The 17,890-nt window shown below is 30.6% G+C and overlaps 3 protein-coding genes across 3 annotated transcripts in view; all 3 read left to right on the top strand.

Annotated features, from left to right (window-relative positions):
• The window catches only part of LOC142337704 (E3 ubiquitin-protein ligase RNF185-like), a 464,852-nt gene that overhangs the window by 270,278 nt on the left and 176,684 nt on the right, over positions 1-17,890 (top strand). The gene's annotated exons all lie outside the window — the stretch shown is intronic.
• On the top strand, positions 290-4,709 carry LOC142338453 (glucose-6-phosphate exchanger SLC37A4-like). The gene is made up of 2 exons (XM_075388219.1): positions 290-2,026; positions 4,442-4,709. Exons 1-2 carry the CDS (start codon positions 904-906, stop codon positions 4,552-4,554), a joined length of 1,236 nt encoding a protein of 411 aa, XP_075244334.1. The 5' UTR covers positions 290-903; the 3' UTR covers positions 4,555-4,709.
• The window catches only part of LOC142338452 (uncharacterized), a 147,636-nt gene continuing 134,764 nt past the window's right edge, over positions 5,019-17,890 (top strand). Inside the window, exon 1 of the mRNA XM_075388218.1 lies at positions 5,019-5,259. Within this exon, the coding sequence (XP_075244333.1) occupies positions 5,162-5,259 (98 nt within the window). The 5' untranslated portion in view covers positions 5,019-5,161. The remainder of the gene's footprint in view (positions 5,260-17,890) is intronic.

Genomic DNA, 17,890 nt, shown 5'->3' with positions numbered 1-17,890 from the left:
CCACCGAAGTTTTAATTAGAACATTATTTTTTAGATCATTGCCTGACGAAAGTTTGTTGTCCAGCTGCGCCACAATTCCTATCACTTCGATTCTAGTTGTTCGGTGAAAAAACATAGAGGTTTCTTCAGATCAGAGTAAAATGATTTGTTAGGTGTTTACATATGCTATATCCAATAGTAGCGAAGAAAGTTTTGAAAAGATTTGAATTATCTTCATCTGCTGGTTCTTTTTTGTCGTTAAAGCATGAGCTTAGAAGCGGTCTATTAGTGGAATTTGAAGTTTTGCCTTTCAACTCATTGAGAAGTTCGAAAGTCTGTCAGGAATTTCCTAAACAAGAGTTAAATTTTAAATTTATTCATATAGAAGGACTTTTGCCATTTTTATTTCCTGCTCAAGCAGATGTTTTCGATTTCTAAACTGCTCAAGTAGTTTCGTGTTTTCTTTTTCGCTTTTCCATTTGGAGTGTGCCTCGTTTCGCTTGCTTGGTAGAATCTTTAAACGTTTATTAAATCATACTTCCTTTTGGATTTCTTCTTTGCATTTATTATTGCTGCAAAAAATCAGTTACTTCACGGAAAAGTTGAGAGAATTCGCTGAACGCTGAGCAAGGACACCGTTATTTTGATATATATGAGATATTCATTGGCTTGTATATGTTGTAGCAATGATTTTTTTATTCAAGTACAAGACTAGGGCTTTTTTGTAATACTAATGTCACGAAAACACTCTCCTATTTTCGTGTTCAATTTTAACTGGGTAATGATCAGCAATTATATGTTCCATATAACGCCTGTTGACCATGAATCGCAAATAACCCTTTTGTGTTCCCTTTCGATGATCGGTTTCTCATTTTGCCAATCAAGTTTGTTTTAGACAGAAATGTAAAAATTACTTTAGTTGAAATGAAGTTGCTTTCTCTTATTCTTATGCTTTTTATATATGCCTTTGTATACTTCTTTCGGCGGTTTGAGAGGTATATAGGAGTAGAGCTCCAGGACTCCAGTGGTCTTAGTGTCAGGGAGCTAGGTCTTATTTCAAGCGCTCTTGGTGGAGGCTATCTTATTGGCCGTTTCTTGGGTGGAATTTTATCTGATCGATTTAACGCCTGTTATGTCTTCTGCTCGGCTATTATTAGTTTGTTGGTTCCAGTTATTTTTTCAACTGCAGCGACAGGTTTTTACGTTTTTCTTATTTGCTTCTTTGCTACTGGATTTTTTTCTGGCCTAGTGTTCCCAAGTATTGTAAGCATTATAATAAAAACTGTCCCGAAAGAAAAATTTGGTTCCTATTATTCCTTATTTTCTGGGTTACATGGAGTTGTTGGCGTCCTGGCACCACTAGTGTTTCCATTATTTAGTTGGGATTCTTGGAAAGCATCAATTTTAATATTTAGTTTATTGCAGTCTGTTCTCATTGTCAATGTTGCTGTTGTATTTTGGTTTACCGACAAGGATTTGCTTCAGAAATGCAATTGCGTGTATAGTAATAAATCAGCGGTGAAAGAGAAGCATGAGGAAAAGAAAGCGACAAACTCATCTGATTTTACAGAAGTTAAGCTGGTTGTATTGTCTTTTGGCATATTGGGATTTGCCAATCGACTTTGTCGCGGTTCTGTAGACTGGTTTCCAATTATTGAACGCGAATTGTTTCACCCGTATCTGGTGTCATTTCAACAAGCATCATGTATGATTGGCTGCTTCCTGTCGGGGCCCTTATCCGATGTTATATCCCGCAAATTTGCCCAAAATAGTGTCTTTGCCAACCCTCGCGTAAGCTTTCTCTTGATTCTGGCAGCAGTAAACGGGCTGTTCTACATGCTGATGGCGAGTTTCAGATCCAACATTATATTAGTAACGAGTAATCTAGTGTTTGGGTTAGTGACAGATTCTGTCTATAATGTTGGAGGCGTCGCAGTCGTGGAAATGGTTCATCCTTCAAAAGCTGGACTTGCAACTTCCCTAGTTTCGGTACCCAACCAGTTAGGAGTCCTCGTTGCCGGCTACCCCGTGGCAGCTGTTGCAGAAAGTGAGTTAATTGTAGCTCTTATTTACCATTTGGGCGCTGTCTTTTTTAAGGTGTTCACATGTTTTCGCAATTTTTGAAATCTCATTTAAACAAAAATTCGCTTTCTCCATTGTGGTTTTTCAGGTGCGGTAATTTTATTTCATTTCTAGGTAGTTTTTTGTTTAGTCCATGAAAATTCTTCAATGAATATTGTAGTTCAGAACTTGTCCTGCTATTACAGTCCAAAATATTTGGATTGTATTGGTGCGCTGTCTTTTTTTGAGGTCGGTTCACTTTTTTCGGCTTCTTCACGTCAGTGAGAAGTCAATTTAGAGTGATCTGGCTGATTAGAGATTTTAATCAGGCTGGACTAGTATAGGGAGCGAAAAACCGAAAAAAACGTGATTTTTAAAAATTCAAAATACCGTTAAAGTTGAAAGTGGTATTTGAACAAATTTTCTTCTCTTGAGTACTATTAAAATGATACATATGTGTTCTAATTGCGCCAATTTGCATTTGCTTGAATACATCTACGGACTTTTAATTCTTTTTTATGACTTAGCCTCTAATTGTTATCATAAAACTTCTTTTATGATAACAACGCCCTTTTTATTATTATTTCTGTTGTCTTATCCAATTAGTATCATTAAAGACAGGTGTCAATGTTTGCTAGTGAGGCATGCTGTTCGGTCTTATATGCTGTTCGGTTTCGAAAAAATGTCCGAGAATTTTTGAGTTTGCTAGTATTTGTTGTGCTTATTAATAGCCACACAGCGATAGCTGGGGCTATTATTGGCCTTCTCTTGGTTTTTTTTATTTCGTCGTCATAATTCTTGTTTTGACCATATGACGTCACAGCCACTTTTTGTTCATTCGTTCATGCAATTTCAACTGAATTGCATGCGTGACGTCATTTTTCGCTCTTAGTGGAGAGAGTTTTTTTGTTCATTCGCGTGCTTAAATTTTTGGTCACACTTGACTTACCTCACTCTCAAAAATGACTTCCTCACTTTGAAATTGACTTTTATTTACTTTAATTCAAAGATAAGGTCAAATGGGTGTGTATCACTCTAGATGAAGGTTATTTGAGATCAGCTAATAGAGGCAGCAATAATTTATACAGATTTTTAATCATAATATAACAGATCAGCCTTCAATGAAAAGACAAATTTTTTGGTCTGTCTTTTTTACTGTTTTTTAGACTGCCGATCTACGAATCTATTGCGGCTATTTTCTGGTTGCTGCTTTTGCACTTCCATTTTTTTATGTCAGATCCCATCGGAAGAAGTGCTTTAGAAGTGGTAAGAGGTTTTTCTAAAGTTTTTTAATATGCGGTGGTTAATGATGTTGGCATGCACTTTTGAGGTTCTCTTATCTTTTTCGGTCTTTCTCATCTTGGCCTCTTTTTCAGTAATTGATTTCAGTAATTAGTTCCCACACTGTTTTTGTTTTGTTTACCCATTCTTTGTAAGCGTAAAAGTTTTTTATGTTAGAGATTCTTAAAATACTAAATCTTGATCTATACTAAGTTCATGAGCGTTGTTCTCTATCTTAGTTTGCTCCTGCTGTTAAAATTTTAATTGTTGAGCGCTTAATTGATTCAATTATTTGTATTGTAGCTCAGGACTTGTACTGCTGTGTTGGTTTTTGTTTCGCCGTCTGGCGCTCCTTTTTCGTTTTATATATATTTTTTCACAGCGCAAAGCTGTAAAAGTCAAATTTTCCAAATGGCTTCTCACTAAGAGTTTTTGCGCGCTTGACGTCTTTTCTCATTCTATCTAGCAAAAACTTGCGTGTCATTTGTGTTATTAGATTTTGATCATAGGTGACTTACGTGACTCAACAAAATGACCATTGCACTTAGTTGAATTAATTTGAATGCATTTAAAGCCAACGAAACTTGTACTCGTTGTAAAGGTCCAGAATAAAAGGGTTTTGCGGAATGAATTTTAACAATTATTGTTAATTAGCCAATTTAACAACCATATTAATATACCGCTGAAAATTTCTCAATATTTTTTAGCTGCGTGGATAATTTGCAACATATGTTCTTAACTGTTTATATCTGTATTGTTACGGTACCCAAGTTTTTTGCAGCTATTCAGGCAGTCTGCCGGCTATGTTTATTATTTGCTCCACGAGAAACTGCCTTTCCTTTTTGTATATGGATCCTGAATAAGGAATTAAGTCTAATTTTTCTGCAATTAAAGTAATCTAAAAGAGAGTTGGAACTAGGCGGAAAACTCCAGAGCAGGGGGGTGAAGTTCATTTTTGACTTAGGATATCTGATCGATAATTTTAGATTGAAAATTCTGTCAATCTCTAAAACTATCATTGCCATTTCTAGTTATTTGTAACGAATACTGAATATGATTTTGTAAAGTCGATTTGCAACGAGTAATAAGCTGTGTCACGAAATTCTGATGTTTGTTTCAGAAATTGGTTGGAATCAGGCACATTTTGCTATTGGGTTTCTCGTGTTACTATCCGGTTTATCGCTTATCACTCTTAGAAGACCCGTCACACGAGAAAAGTTGAAAAGTGCCTAGGAATTTGAGTGCGCAGAGGAATGAAGCAACCCGCAAACAATGGAATCAATCTTTGAATAAATTCAGACATAACTGAAGAAACAATAACTCGATAATATGTAGTTCTTAGTTTATTGTAGATTGTGTGAGTTCAGAAATTTAATTTTTCATCGCGACTTAGCTCATGATCAAGTTTTAGCTAGAAGGATTACCTTTAAAGATGTCCCTAATCTCCAGTTTTCATCTAATAAAAAAGCAAATTCTGATTTTATGCTGCAAGTTTTTGATTTCCGGTGATAGGGCGATTTGTCTTAAAACGGTATGAAATGTAAATGAGATGAACCTTTGGGATAATGAGACCTCTAAAGGTACGGGAAATCTTGATAGATATCCTACTTCGAATATTGATTAACAATTAACTGATTCACTTGTTCAACAATGTTAAACTAAGCTAGCGAGTTGTCAAGAAATGTTGACGTTTCAATTGTAGAATCACAAACAGCTAACTAGTCACAATATGTTACGTTCATTATTGTAAACAAGAAATAATCAAAATAGATCAACTGCAACTAAGAGAAACGAAACGCTGTTTAGCGAAGAACTATTCATTGCGTGATCGAGTGTTCAAATGAGTTACGGCATTCAGAGAGCAAATACTACGGGTGGGTTATCACAGAGCGCTGGGGGTGGTTATGGTGCAGAAACAGCGAGGAGTGACAGTGTCAGGTTACAACGATTAAATTCTTTAGGTTAACTAAGCAAGTAGGAAGATCCTGGAAATGAATTTGTAAGAGGCAGTTTTCTAGATGTCTGCCATAAGCAGCCAAAACCTACTTGCTTAGTCAATTGCTGTAACCAGTTCTTTCAACAATGTAAATTAAGCAAGAGTAAGAAAATGGAGCGTAAATGTCGAACTGCAGATCTGCAAAATAAAGGCAAAGAACAACAAAACAGCTGAATATACCCAGAACGGAACGCTACAAAATACTTGCTTTGCCACAGATCATTGGACAATATAGGGACATTCTAAACTAAACCAAATTACTTGTCAACGCATGTGCTGCTCTTTTATTATCATTTCACTAAAAACGATTATGGTTTTTTGCGTTTCTGGAAACAAACTATGGGTAGATCAAGTCAAAATTTGGTAGCACTTTATATAAGAACACTAGCTCTTATTTTAAGACCTGCTGAACTTTGGTGTCATTTCTGATGCACTATCGAGTGTTCGGTGGTTAAAACTTGATTAAAAAGGACCTTAAATTTAATTCTGGTTGGTGTCTACTGCTCCAACTCTGTTCCCGAAAAAGTTTTCCGTATAATTATTGCAAAAATTAGGTCCAACTTTTTTAATGTGGTACATGAGTAGAGCTAGCACGTGAGAGAGAAAATTTTGGCCTGACGCTTTATCTGGCAGTTGACTTCAATCATCGTTTGCACTTTATTTTTAGAATAACGTGGTTTGAGATTATCATGAGATAGTAGTAGATAAAAGGTGTTATCCAACCAAACGCTAACGCGTATTCGTGTGGATAACACCTTTTATCCACTACTACATATACACTAAATTTCCCATTCTTATATATTTTAAAATAATCATTTCTTGTCTCACTTAGTGCAATCCACTAGTATAATATACTATACACTTCTATATTTTAAAAATTTAAATGTCCACGAATATATTTTAATATATATGTTTACGAATATATACTTTTAAAAAATTAATACAAAATCACAAAAACCGCAAAATTTCACAAAAATCACAACTCACAAAATTCGCATCTTTTACAACTCAGATTTTTGTGTCAATTGACGAAAACTTTGATTGTCTAATATTTTTATAAACATCTATACCCTTTTCTATTAATTTATCATAACATAATGTTTACAATAATTAGAATCACAGGTTGTATCAACCAAATATGAATTATTATTTTTAGTTCCAACATTAATATTATTATTAACCTACTCACCAACTGGTTTTTTTTCACTCATCTCTTAAACAGAATAAACACCCCTGGGCAAATTTACTTCTTGACGAAATCGTTTTATATGACTTTTTAACCAATACGAATAATACTTTTAAACTAAAACCAATAATAAGATTACAGTATTAACATTTACTTTTTTTGATTTACATTCCTTACATATGGATTTTTTAAGATTAAAAAGGACCTTAAATTTAGTTCTGGTTGGTGCCTACTGCTCCAACTCTGTTCCCAAAAAAGATTTCCGTATAATTATTGCAAAAATTAGGTCCAACTTTTTTAATGTGGTACATGAGTAGAGCTAGCATCAACTGCAACTAAGAGAAACGAAACGCTGTTTAGCAAAGAACTATTCATTGCGTGATCGAGTGTTCAAATGAGTTACGGCATTCAGAGAGCAAACACTACGGGTGGGTTATCACACAGCGCTGGGGGTGGTTATGGAGCAGAAACAGCGAGGAGTGACAGTGTCAGGTTACAACGATTAAATTCTTTAGGTTCTTTCAACAATGTAAATTAAGCAAGAGTAAGAAAATGGAGCGTAAAATGTCGAACTGCAGATCTGCAAAATAAAGGCAAAGAACAACAAAACAGCTGAATATACCCAGAACGGCATGCTAAAAAATACATGCTTTGCCACAGATCATTGGATAATATAGGGACATTCTAAACTATACCAAATTACTTGTCAACGCATGTGCTGCTCTTTTAATATCATTTCACTGAAAACGATTATGGTTTTTTGCGTTTCTGGAAACAAACTATGGGTAGATCAGGTCAAAATTTGGTAGCATTTTATATAAGAACACTAGCTCTTATTTTAAGACTTGCTGAACTTTGGTGTCATTTCTGATGCAACATCGAGTGTTCGGTGTTAAAACTTGATTAAAAAGGACCTTAAATTTAATTCTGGTTGGTGTCTACTGCTCCAACTCTGTTCCCGAAAAAGTTTTCCGTATAATTTTTGCAAAAATTAGGTCCAACTTTTTTTAATCTGGTACATGAGTAGAGCTAGCACGTGAGAGAGAAAATTTTGGCCTGACGCTTTATCTGGCAGTTGACTTCAATCATCGTTTGCACTTTATTTTTAGAATAACGTGGTTTGAGATTATCATGAGATAGTAGTAGATAAAAGGTGTTATCCAACCAAACCCTAACGCGTATTCGTGTGGGTAACACCTTTTATCCACTACTACATATACACTAAATTTCCCATTCTTATATATTTTAAAATAATCATTGGTGTCTCACTTAGTGCAATCCACTAGTATAATATACTATACACTTCTATATTTTAAAAATTTAAATGTCCACGAATATATTCTAATATATATGTTTACGAATATATATACTTTTAAAAAATTAATACAAAATCACAAAAACCGCAAAATTTCACAAAAATCACAACTCTCACAAAATTCGCATCTTTTACAACTCAGATTTTTGTGTCAATTGCTGAAAACTTTGATTGTCTAATATTCAATATTCTTATAAACATCTATACCCTTTTCTATTAATTTATCATAACATAATGTTTACAATAATTAGAATCACAGGTTGTATCAACCAAATACGAATTATTATTTTTAGTTCCAACATTATTATTATTATTAACCCACTCACCAACTGGTTTTATTTAACTCATCTCTTAAACAGAATAAACACCCCTGGGCAAATTTACTTCTTGACGAAATCGTTTTATATGACTTTTTAACCAATACCAAAAATACTTTTTAACTAAAACCAATAATAAGATTACAATATTAACATTTACTTTTTTTGAATTACATTCCTTACATATGGATTTTTTAAGATTAAAAAGGACCTTAAATTTAATTCTGGTTGGTGTCTACTGCTCCAACTCTGTTCCCAAAAAAATTTTCCGTATAATTATTGCAAAAATTAGGTCCAACTTTTTTAATGTGGTACATGAGTAGAGCTAGCACGTGAGAGAAAAAATTTTGGCCTCACGCTTTATCTGGCAGTTGACTTCAATCATCGCTTGCACTATTTTTTTAGAATAACGTGGTTTGAGATTATCATGAGATAGTAGTAGATAAAAGGTGTTATCCAACCAAAAGCTAACGCGTATTCGTGTGGATAACACCTTTTATCCACTACTACATATACACTAAATTTCCCATTCTTATATTTTTTAAAATAATCATTTCTTGTCTCACTTAGTGCAATCCACTAGTATAATATACTATACACTTCTATATTTTAAAAATTAATTGTCCACGAATATATTTTAATATATATGTTTACGAATATATACTTTTAAAAAATTAATACAAAATCAAAAAAACCGCAAAATTTCACAAAAATCACAACTCTCACAAAATTCGCATCTTTTACAACTCAGGTTTTTGTGTCAATTGCCGAAAACTTTGATTGTCTAATATTTTATAATTATCTATACCCTTTTCTATTAATTTATCATAACATAATGTTTACAATAATTAGAATCACAGGTTGTATCAACCAAATATGAATTATTATTTTTAGTTCCAACATTATTATTATTATTATTAACCCACTCACCAACTGTTTTTTTTTCACTCATCGCTTAAACAGAATAAACAACCCTGGGCAAATTTACTTCTTGACGAAATCGTTTTATATGACTTTTTAACCAATACCAAAAAATACTTTTTAACTAAAACCAATAATAAGATAACAATATTAACATTTACTTTTTTTGAATTACATTCCTTAAATATGGATGTTTTAAGATCAAAACTTGTTATATGTTTAATAACCTTACATTTATTACAAACTCGACTTGACATAAGATTAAAGATGGGATTGGAATTAGAATTAGAACTAAAATTAGGATTAGGATTAGAAATAGAATTAGGAGTAGGTTTAGAATTAGGATAAGAATTAGAATTAGGATGAGGCTTAGAATTAGGATTAGAATTAGAATTAGGATTAGTGTTAATAATATCCTTACAATTAGATCTAGAATTAGAATTAGAATTAGTGGAGCAATCTTCTTCAATACAAATACCATTGATTGATTTATAGCCACATACACATTTACCCTTTTTTTCTTTGAGATATTTGATAATGAAAAGCTAGATTTGCAGGAGTGCCGCACTTATATATACAATTAATCTGAACATTTAATAGCTCTCATTTATAATGGGTTAGAATTTCAATTAAGTTTCAAGAGTGAAATTACATTCAAGAGTGAAATTACTTAAATTACATTCCTTACAAATAAAATTAAATTTCAAGAGTGAAATTACATTCAAGAGTGAAATTACTTGAAATACATTCCTTGCATATTCCTTACATAATTTTCATAATCCAACCTATTAAAAGCAATATAGTTACGTCTTTCATCTAAAAACTGTTCATTCCTCAGATCTAATTTATCTCTAATAAAATCAAAAAGATCTTCACTAAATTTTTCATTCTTGTCATATAGTTCATATAAATCATCTTTACCCCTTTTATTTAAAACCTTTGTGATTTTATTTATATATCTTTCGTATAACACATATGATCTGACCTGGTCTTCGTTTAAGTGTTGACTTTGGTTGTAAGTATTACCATTATCATTATCAGTATCGTTATCATTATCATTAGCATGGCGAAACATGGACGAAGTCCCATTAACATTATCATTATCGTGGTGAAACATGGACAGAGTCCCATTACATTCCCTACATTACCACAACCATAACTACACCCAATAACCAACGTATTTGTTCTAATTAACATATTACTTGCGCCAGCTGCTATAAGACCTGCTGTTCTCATTGTAGTATCTGGGGCCATATAATTACACATTGTAGTAGCTGAACCAATAATTCCAATAAAAACTGATATGAATTTTAACCATTTCGCTTTTATCATTTCTTTTGTTTAAACATCTTTCCATATTTAAGTACCTTTTGATTCAAGAAAATTATTAAAATAGAAATAATAGTTATCACAGTTAATAATATTTCTATCTGTGAGATTTATCATTAGAGGTTTCATATATGTTATAACTTTATTTATCTCATCATTTGATATCTTGTCTCTTAAACTAGGAGCTTTTAAGTCTAATAAACCAACTCTTGAATCATATATCATAGTTCTCTCGTTATCAAAAATATTAGAAGTGTCCTCTTTCTTATTATATTTAATTATACCATAACGAAGATCAGAAGCCATTTCAGCTGTGATATTATAATGGTTACTGTTTTAACTCACTAATTATACAACGAAAGTCATGTTTGCTTCTTATATATGTCTTTGGAATTTTTAAATAGATCAGAAACATTATAAGTTGTTATATAAATAGTATCACAACTCATTCTTGCTAAATTATTTATTTGAGCTGTTTTATGACACATTACAGTCATTTGAATATCGTGATGTATTCCATCTGTGAAATAGAAATTTAAACTTATCCCCCATATCATCAAGAGCAATTACAGTGTTTTTGAAATTTAACTTATTTTCTTTTGTTATCATATTTATGTCACACATATTATAATCGGTATAAACTCTTTTAGTTTCTGAATTGGTCCAATCCCTTTCATCCCTACATACTATAATTATTTACTTTTGCTTTTGAACTTGTTCTTGAGCTTGTTCTTTAACTTCATCAATAGAGGGGCTTGCCAAATATCATAAATTTGTTCTAAAACTTTATCTATGATTTTATTTTTATGTTTATTTATGTCAAAATGTTTTACCTCTATTTGCATAAATTTAACTTCAGTTTTATCTTCATTATTAGTATAAGGACTGAATCCTTGAGTCGAAGTTTTTTCTCCATATAGTTTTATTGTTGTCTAACAAAAAAGTTCTCCCTGTTCCAGTTCCACCATAAACTAAAGCATGTAATGGTGACTTTTCATACTCAAATCTTAGTAGACACCTCTCTATAAATCCACCAAAACTCTCTTCTAGTTTTGTATATTTACTTTGAATTGAATCATATACTATAAAAAACATAATATAGTTTTAGAAATAAAAGTCATAACTACACTACCCGTCTCGATTTTTAAATATTGATTTTTTATATTATAAAAGTGCTGATTTCAACTTTGAGGAATTTAATAATAAATATAACATTGATGTTAAAGCTATGAGTAATATAAAAATAGAAGAAATAGGCAGATATATAAGTTTAATACCAATAGAAATATTAATAAGAGATCAGACACCCAATAACATCAATGACAACAACTTCAACATTATTATTAATCTACATCCAACTGATTATTCCTATTGGGTTTTATTTAAAAGGAGGGGAGGTGGCGAGACTTATTACTTCGATAGTTTTGGTGTTGAGACTCCACCATTATTTTTAAAACAACATGTTGATCTAGGATCAGATGAGAGAATACAAGAGTATGATGAGTCTTATTGTACTGCATATTGTCTATACATGATCTATCTTATTGAAAGAGGATTTAGAAAAAGAGTGCTCTCAATATTTTAATCAATCAAGTTAAATATCCAGGGATGTACAGTGAATGTTTTTGTTTCAGTTGTAGTAGTAACAGTAGAATAGATTGTAATGATAATGTCAATGACGATGTCAATGGCAATTTCAATGTCAATGAAAATGAAAATGCCAATGACACTGACAATGATAATGATAAATTATATCGACTTGGTGAAAAACATCAAAGGGGTAAACCTAACAGCAAAGAAAATCCTAATAACAATAATGCTTTTCTAATAATGTTAATGGAAGTCTACAATCATGGTTAGACGATGAAGATGTTATTGTTAATGCTGCATTCTCTGAGAGCTTTAGATGTATAATATCTCGTCCTAGTGAATGTGGTAAGACATTCTTTTTATAGGGAATTCATTATAAATAATATATATTTTGATAAACTGTACATCATTGTTCCTACTGGTGATCAATATGAAGGTGTAGAGAATTATAATCGACGAAGCCGCAACTCTGTTGATAAAAAAGCAACTATTGAGTTTATTAAAAATGTAAAAGGTTTACCCTCCGCTGATCATATACCAAAAGACTTAAAGAAACTTATGATACTTAAAGATGTTAAAGCAAAAGAACCAGTTATTAATGAATACCTCTGTAGAGGTAGACATAATAAATGTATTATGATATATCTTAATCAAAATCTATTTTCACTAGATAGACATAGAGCTAGGGAGATCTGTAATCTATTTATTCTCTTTGAAAAAAGAGTTAAATGGCCCTCACATCTATTTCAAGATTTCTTCAATGATGCTGAACTTGATTATAAAGATTTTACTAAATTATGTAATGAAGTATAGAGAGAGCCTTATAACTATCTTGTTATTAATATATCTAAAAATTAAAATACTAATGGTAAATTAAGAATTAATTGGGATTGGAGATTTTTGTCGTTTATTTGTTTTTATGAGTATGATTATGTCTAAGACTAGGTCTTTGACCATGTTCTAATCTATATCTATATATAACTATAACTATATATTTGATTAAAATTATTATTCTAGATAGAGATTAAATCAAATCAACGAAGTTGCTGTGTTAACACAGATGTAAAGTAAAACTCAACACATCCCTATTGAAAACAATAGATCTTCCTTGTTCATCTTTAATATGAATTTCAACCTTCTATTCTTTCTTTTGTTACATTTTGATATAAGAAGTTAGCTGTTATAATATTTATCTAGTAGCCTGGGGGTTAGAGTAAAAGTATTTAGTATATCTGTGTTATTACCATTACCTTTAACACCAGATATCACATTGCAATGAATGTTAATAGTACTAAACCCCATATTATCAATAATCTTTTGAGATGTATATTTACTTTGTTCAAATACTATTTTTCTAAATTCTGTTAGTGAGGCCAATGAGTTTTCTACATCAAAGCTAAGTGCACTTCGTTTTATTTCCACATCACATTTCATTGTATTCTTATCAGGTTCTATTATAACATTACCATTAGTTTCTTCTTTTATTAATTCTGCTATGTCAGTTAACTCATATGCTCCCGGTGTAATAGTTGAATATATCAACGGAATTCCTTTATAATTATAATTAAGGACAGATGTAATGTTTGGGCTAGAGTTAGAGATAAGGTTAGGGTTATGGGTAAAGTTAGGGTCAGAACTAAGAGCCTGAGGTAAAGCTTCTTCACCTTCTATAACAGTACTAACTTATAAGAATTGATTATTTCTCCTATTCACATTAAACACCGAGTTATAAACTGATAATCTAATTAAAACTAATTTTGCTGTATTAAGCATAGGTTCACTAAAGTTAAACTTTTCTGTTGATTTTATCATTCTAAAGTTATATGTATGTTCTTCTTTAGTTTTAGTTAAAGCTTCATGTATCTTTTGTAGTTAATATAAGATTAAGTTGTAATAAATGTAATATGATATATCTTAATCAAAATCTATTTTCACTAGATAGACATAGAGCTAGGAAGATCTGTAATCTATTTATTCTCTTTGAAAAAAGAGGTAAATGGCCCTCACATCTATATCAAGATTTCTTCAATGATGCTGAACTTGATTTTAAAGATTTTACTAAATTATGTAATGAAGTATAGAGAGAGCCTTATAACTCTCTTGTTATCAATATATCTAAAAATAAAAATACTAATGGTAAATTAAGAATTAATTGGGATTGGAGAGTTTTGTCGTTTATTTGTTTTTATGAGTATGATTATGTCTAAGACTAGGTCTTTGACCATGTTTATATCTATATCTATATATAACTATAACTATATATTTGATTAAAATTATTATTCTAGATAGAGATTAAATCAAATCAACGAAGTTGCTGTGTTAACACAGATGTAAAGTAAAACTCAACACATCCCTATTGAAAACAATAAATCTTCCTTGTTCATCTTTAATATGAATTTCAACCTTCTATTCTTTCTTTTGTTATAATTTGATATAAGAAGTTAGCTGTTATAATATTTATCTAGTAGCCTGGGGGTTAGAGTAAAAGTATTTACTATATCTGTGTTATTACCATTACCTTTAACACCAGATATCACATTGCAATGAATGTTAATAGTACTAAACCTCATATTATCAATAATAAAGTTAAGTGTATGTTCTTCTTTAGTTTTAGTTAAAGCTTCATGTATCTTTTTTAGTTAATATAAGATTAAGTTGTCAGTCATTCTTATTATTCAAATAAAACTATATTTTTAGTTGTATTTATAGTTATAGTTATAGTAGAACATATAGGATTAACTTGTAAGTTTATAGGATTGACTTTGAAATAAATAGACAGTATATGTATAACAATGACATACTCAATAGCAAGATAATAAGTTATAAACCAAACAATCTAGCGACAATCAAAAAAACAGATAGCAATAATTTCAATATTTTAATTGGTAGAGAGGAGTATCATTTAAACATACTTGAATTTTGTTTAGAGATAGAGTTTCTGGTTTCAGGCAATGGTGGTGGTATAATAGCTAATGATGCTAGTGTCACATTAGTGAACTATGGTGTAATGGCACTATTTAATTTCATCAAACCATAAACCATAAACCAATCGAATATTTCGCTCATTGTAATCCTCATCTATTAATGTATAAATTACTAACTAGCACTAGTGATGAATATGAAGAAGGTTTTGTTAGAGATAATTATAGAATATACATATTCGATTTTAGATATCAAAGAGATCATATAGGAGCATAAGCATTACAACTTAATTTTAAGTTCGCTCGTGGTGTTGCTGATATTAGTTGTCATGCATTAGTGTTAACTAGAAGAATTGTTAGTGTTAATAGTGATGGTAGTAAGATGGTTGACATTGTATCTTAGTTTTAGTTAATGGTTTAGTAATACTTTAGTAATAGTTATAGTAAACACTTCAAAAATACTCTAGTAAGAGTTGTAGTTAGTACTTTGCTAATACTCTTGTTATATCTACTACTCTAGTTATAATCTAGTTATATATTTATAGTCTAAGTCAGACTTACTTAGTTTAACAAATCCTTTAGCATAAATAATATCTTTTTTCTTTTCATTTGCGAAGATTTATTACAGCTAAAGGAACTAAGAAGTTAAATGATAATTATACTAAATGTAAGAAAAATAATTCAATGAAGCAGTGATGCAACAATAGCAGCAGAGGGATTGAAAGATTTCTTTAAAAATGTTGGTAAAGCAACAGTTAACTTTAGAAAAAAGTTGCTAACAACCCAGTAAGAGCATTAGAAATAGCAAGTAAAATAGGAATTGCAGCTGCAACTAGAAACCCTAGAGCAGTTTATCAACCACACCTAATGTAATTAAATTTGCAACTACTGATGAAGGTTTAAAAGTAGTACAAAAAGGAAGAGGGTTATGCTTTGGCACTAAGAAAATATAGTTTAACTATATCTAATATTAGATATAGATCAACATCTAGATAAAAATCTACATCTAATAGTAAATAATATTAATATTATTATTACTAAATATATGATTTTTACTAATTATTTTATTAATTATGACTTCAGTTTAAAAAACTCAGCCTGTTTTTCTTATGCTTCTTATATTCTTCATACGCCTCAACTAGTTCATTATATTCATCATTATCTATTTATTATTATTCATTGATTTGAAATATTGTTTATTAAACTTGTAACTAAACTGTTTACTCAAAATATACATCTGAGAATACATTGTCTTTTTCTTTCTTATTCTAGTATTAATTGTTTTTGATAAAGAACCAAAAACAGTTGCTGTAGCAAAAGCTGTTGGTATAGAATAATATAATTCTATACCCGTTAATGCAACTGATGTTGATGTTGCAAATGTTGCTATTAATGATAATAATATTTCTGTTGTCTCGGCTATGTTATTATAATTTTCAAATCTACTTAACTTCTTATTATAGTTATTAGTTTTGGTTTCTTAATAATTTCTCATATCTTTTATAATGTTAATACTATTATTAAAATTATTATTAGCTAGGATTTTATCATTTAATTATTGTTCTGAGAAGGAGTTAACACTAGGGTAAAGTAAAGGTGCACTAGGTTTAGTTTCTCCATTTTTATATAGTAAAGTATTTTGCTTTAGTTACAATCATAGTCTTATTCATAGTCATAGTTGTTGTCATAGTCATTGTCATCGACATTATCATAACTATATAGTAAAATATCTCTCAACCTTTTTCATTATATCCTCATGATTAAATTCATAGTGCATCTCTAGTCTTGCTTGTTCTTTTTTGTCAACTAGCTTACTTTCTAATAATATAGCTAATATATATTGTACTTTTGTTTTTTATTCTTTATGAGAGCTTCACCAACAGCGGAATTAGTCTTTTCATTTACTTCTTCAATTTCCCCTAGACCAGTAGTAAACATATTATCTAGCTGTCTGTTAGTATTATTCTGTTTAAATTTATTATTATCAAATTCTTGTTTTAATTTATTATACTTAGAGATGGTATCACTAGCAACTTTATTACAAAAATTAACAGTATTGGTAACTTCATTTGCGGACTTAATAAACTCATTAATTAGTTTATCATTAACTTGTGTTTTATTTAGGTGTAAGGTTTTAGTTGTAACTTTGTCGAAGTCATCTTTTCTTAGTTCAGTTGTATTTTATTAGAAGAGGATAATAAGTTGCTATCACAATACTCTTCAATAACAACATGTTTTTCGTCTATGTTGGGTGTTTATTCGTATTTTTGTAGGTATCTTTCATGTCAAAATTATCATTATCTTCTAGGAATAGTTGAGGGACCTTACTTGCTGAAAAATTGTTAGTTGTTGCTGATCGATATTTAGCCTGATTGAATCTATTTCTTGTCATCTTTGTATTTGTTTACATACAGAATTAAGCCAAGCAAATCTTTAACTTTTTTGTTAGATTCAAAATCAATCTCGGATTTTAATGTTTCCTGTTCATACTATTTACCTTCTATTATCTCTCCAATAGTTTCCTCTATTTTATATGTTGGTGGTTGGGCTTTTGGAACTTCAATAATTTTAAACGATTCTCTTTTCCAATTAGAGGTGTATCCTTTAGAGAAAAAGTTTCGTTTGTCAACAATCATGACTTAATCACCGACTTTAAGTTTAAGTTTAATCTTAGTAGATGTAGATATAATATATCTAACATTTTCATGATTATTAGAAGCATCAACGGGTGTCGTATTAGTTGTTGAATGAATTTTATTGTTTTAGGATATTACTGCATCATTTAATATATTTACCCAATTACCATCCCCATTGATGAACATTGGTTTATTAATTATGTGTAATAACGTTATATTAAATCTCTCTATAAACACAGCCTTAAGATCACTATATGTAGAATATAGTTCAGTTTCATATTCTTTAATTAATGATTCAAATGTTTTATTGTAAAACCCACTACCTCTATCTACCCATAACTTCTCTGGTTTTCTACCT

This window comes from Convolutriloba macropyga, chromosome 4 (assembly GCF_964194025.1).
Source record: "Convolutriloba macropyga chromosome 4, txConMacr16.3, whole genome shotgun sequence".
Lineage (NCBI taxonomy): Eukaryota > Metazoa > Xenacoelomorpha > Acoela > Convolutidae > Convolutriloba > Convolutriloba macropyga.
Note: the sequence above shows the minus strand (reverse complement) of the source record. Positions and strands in the feature narration are given on the sequence as shown.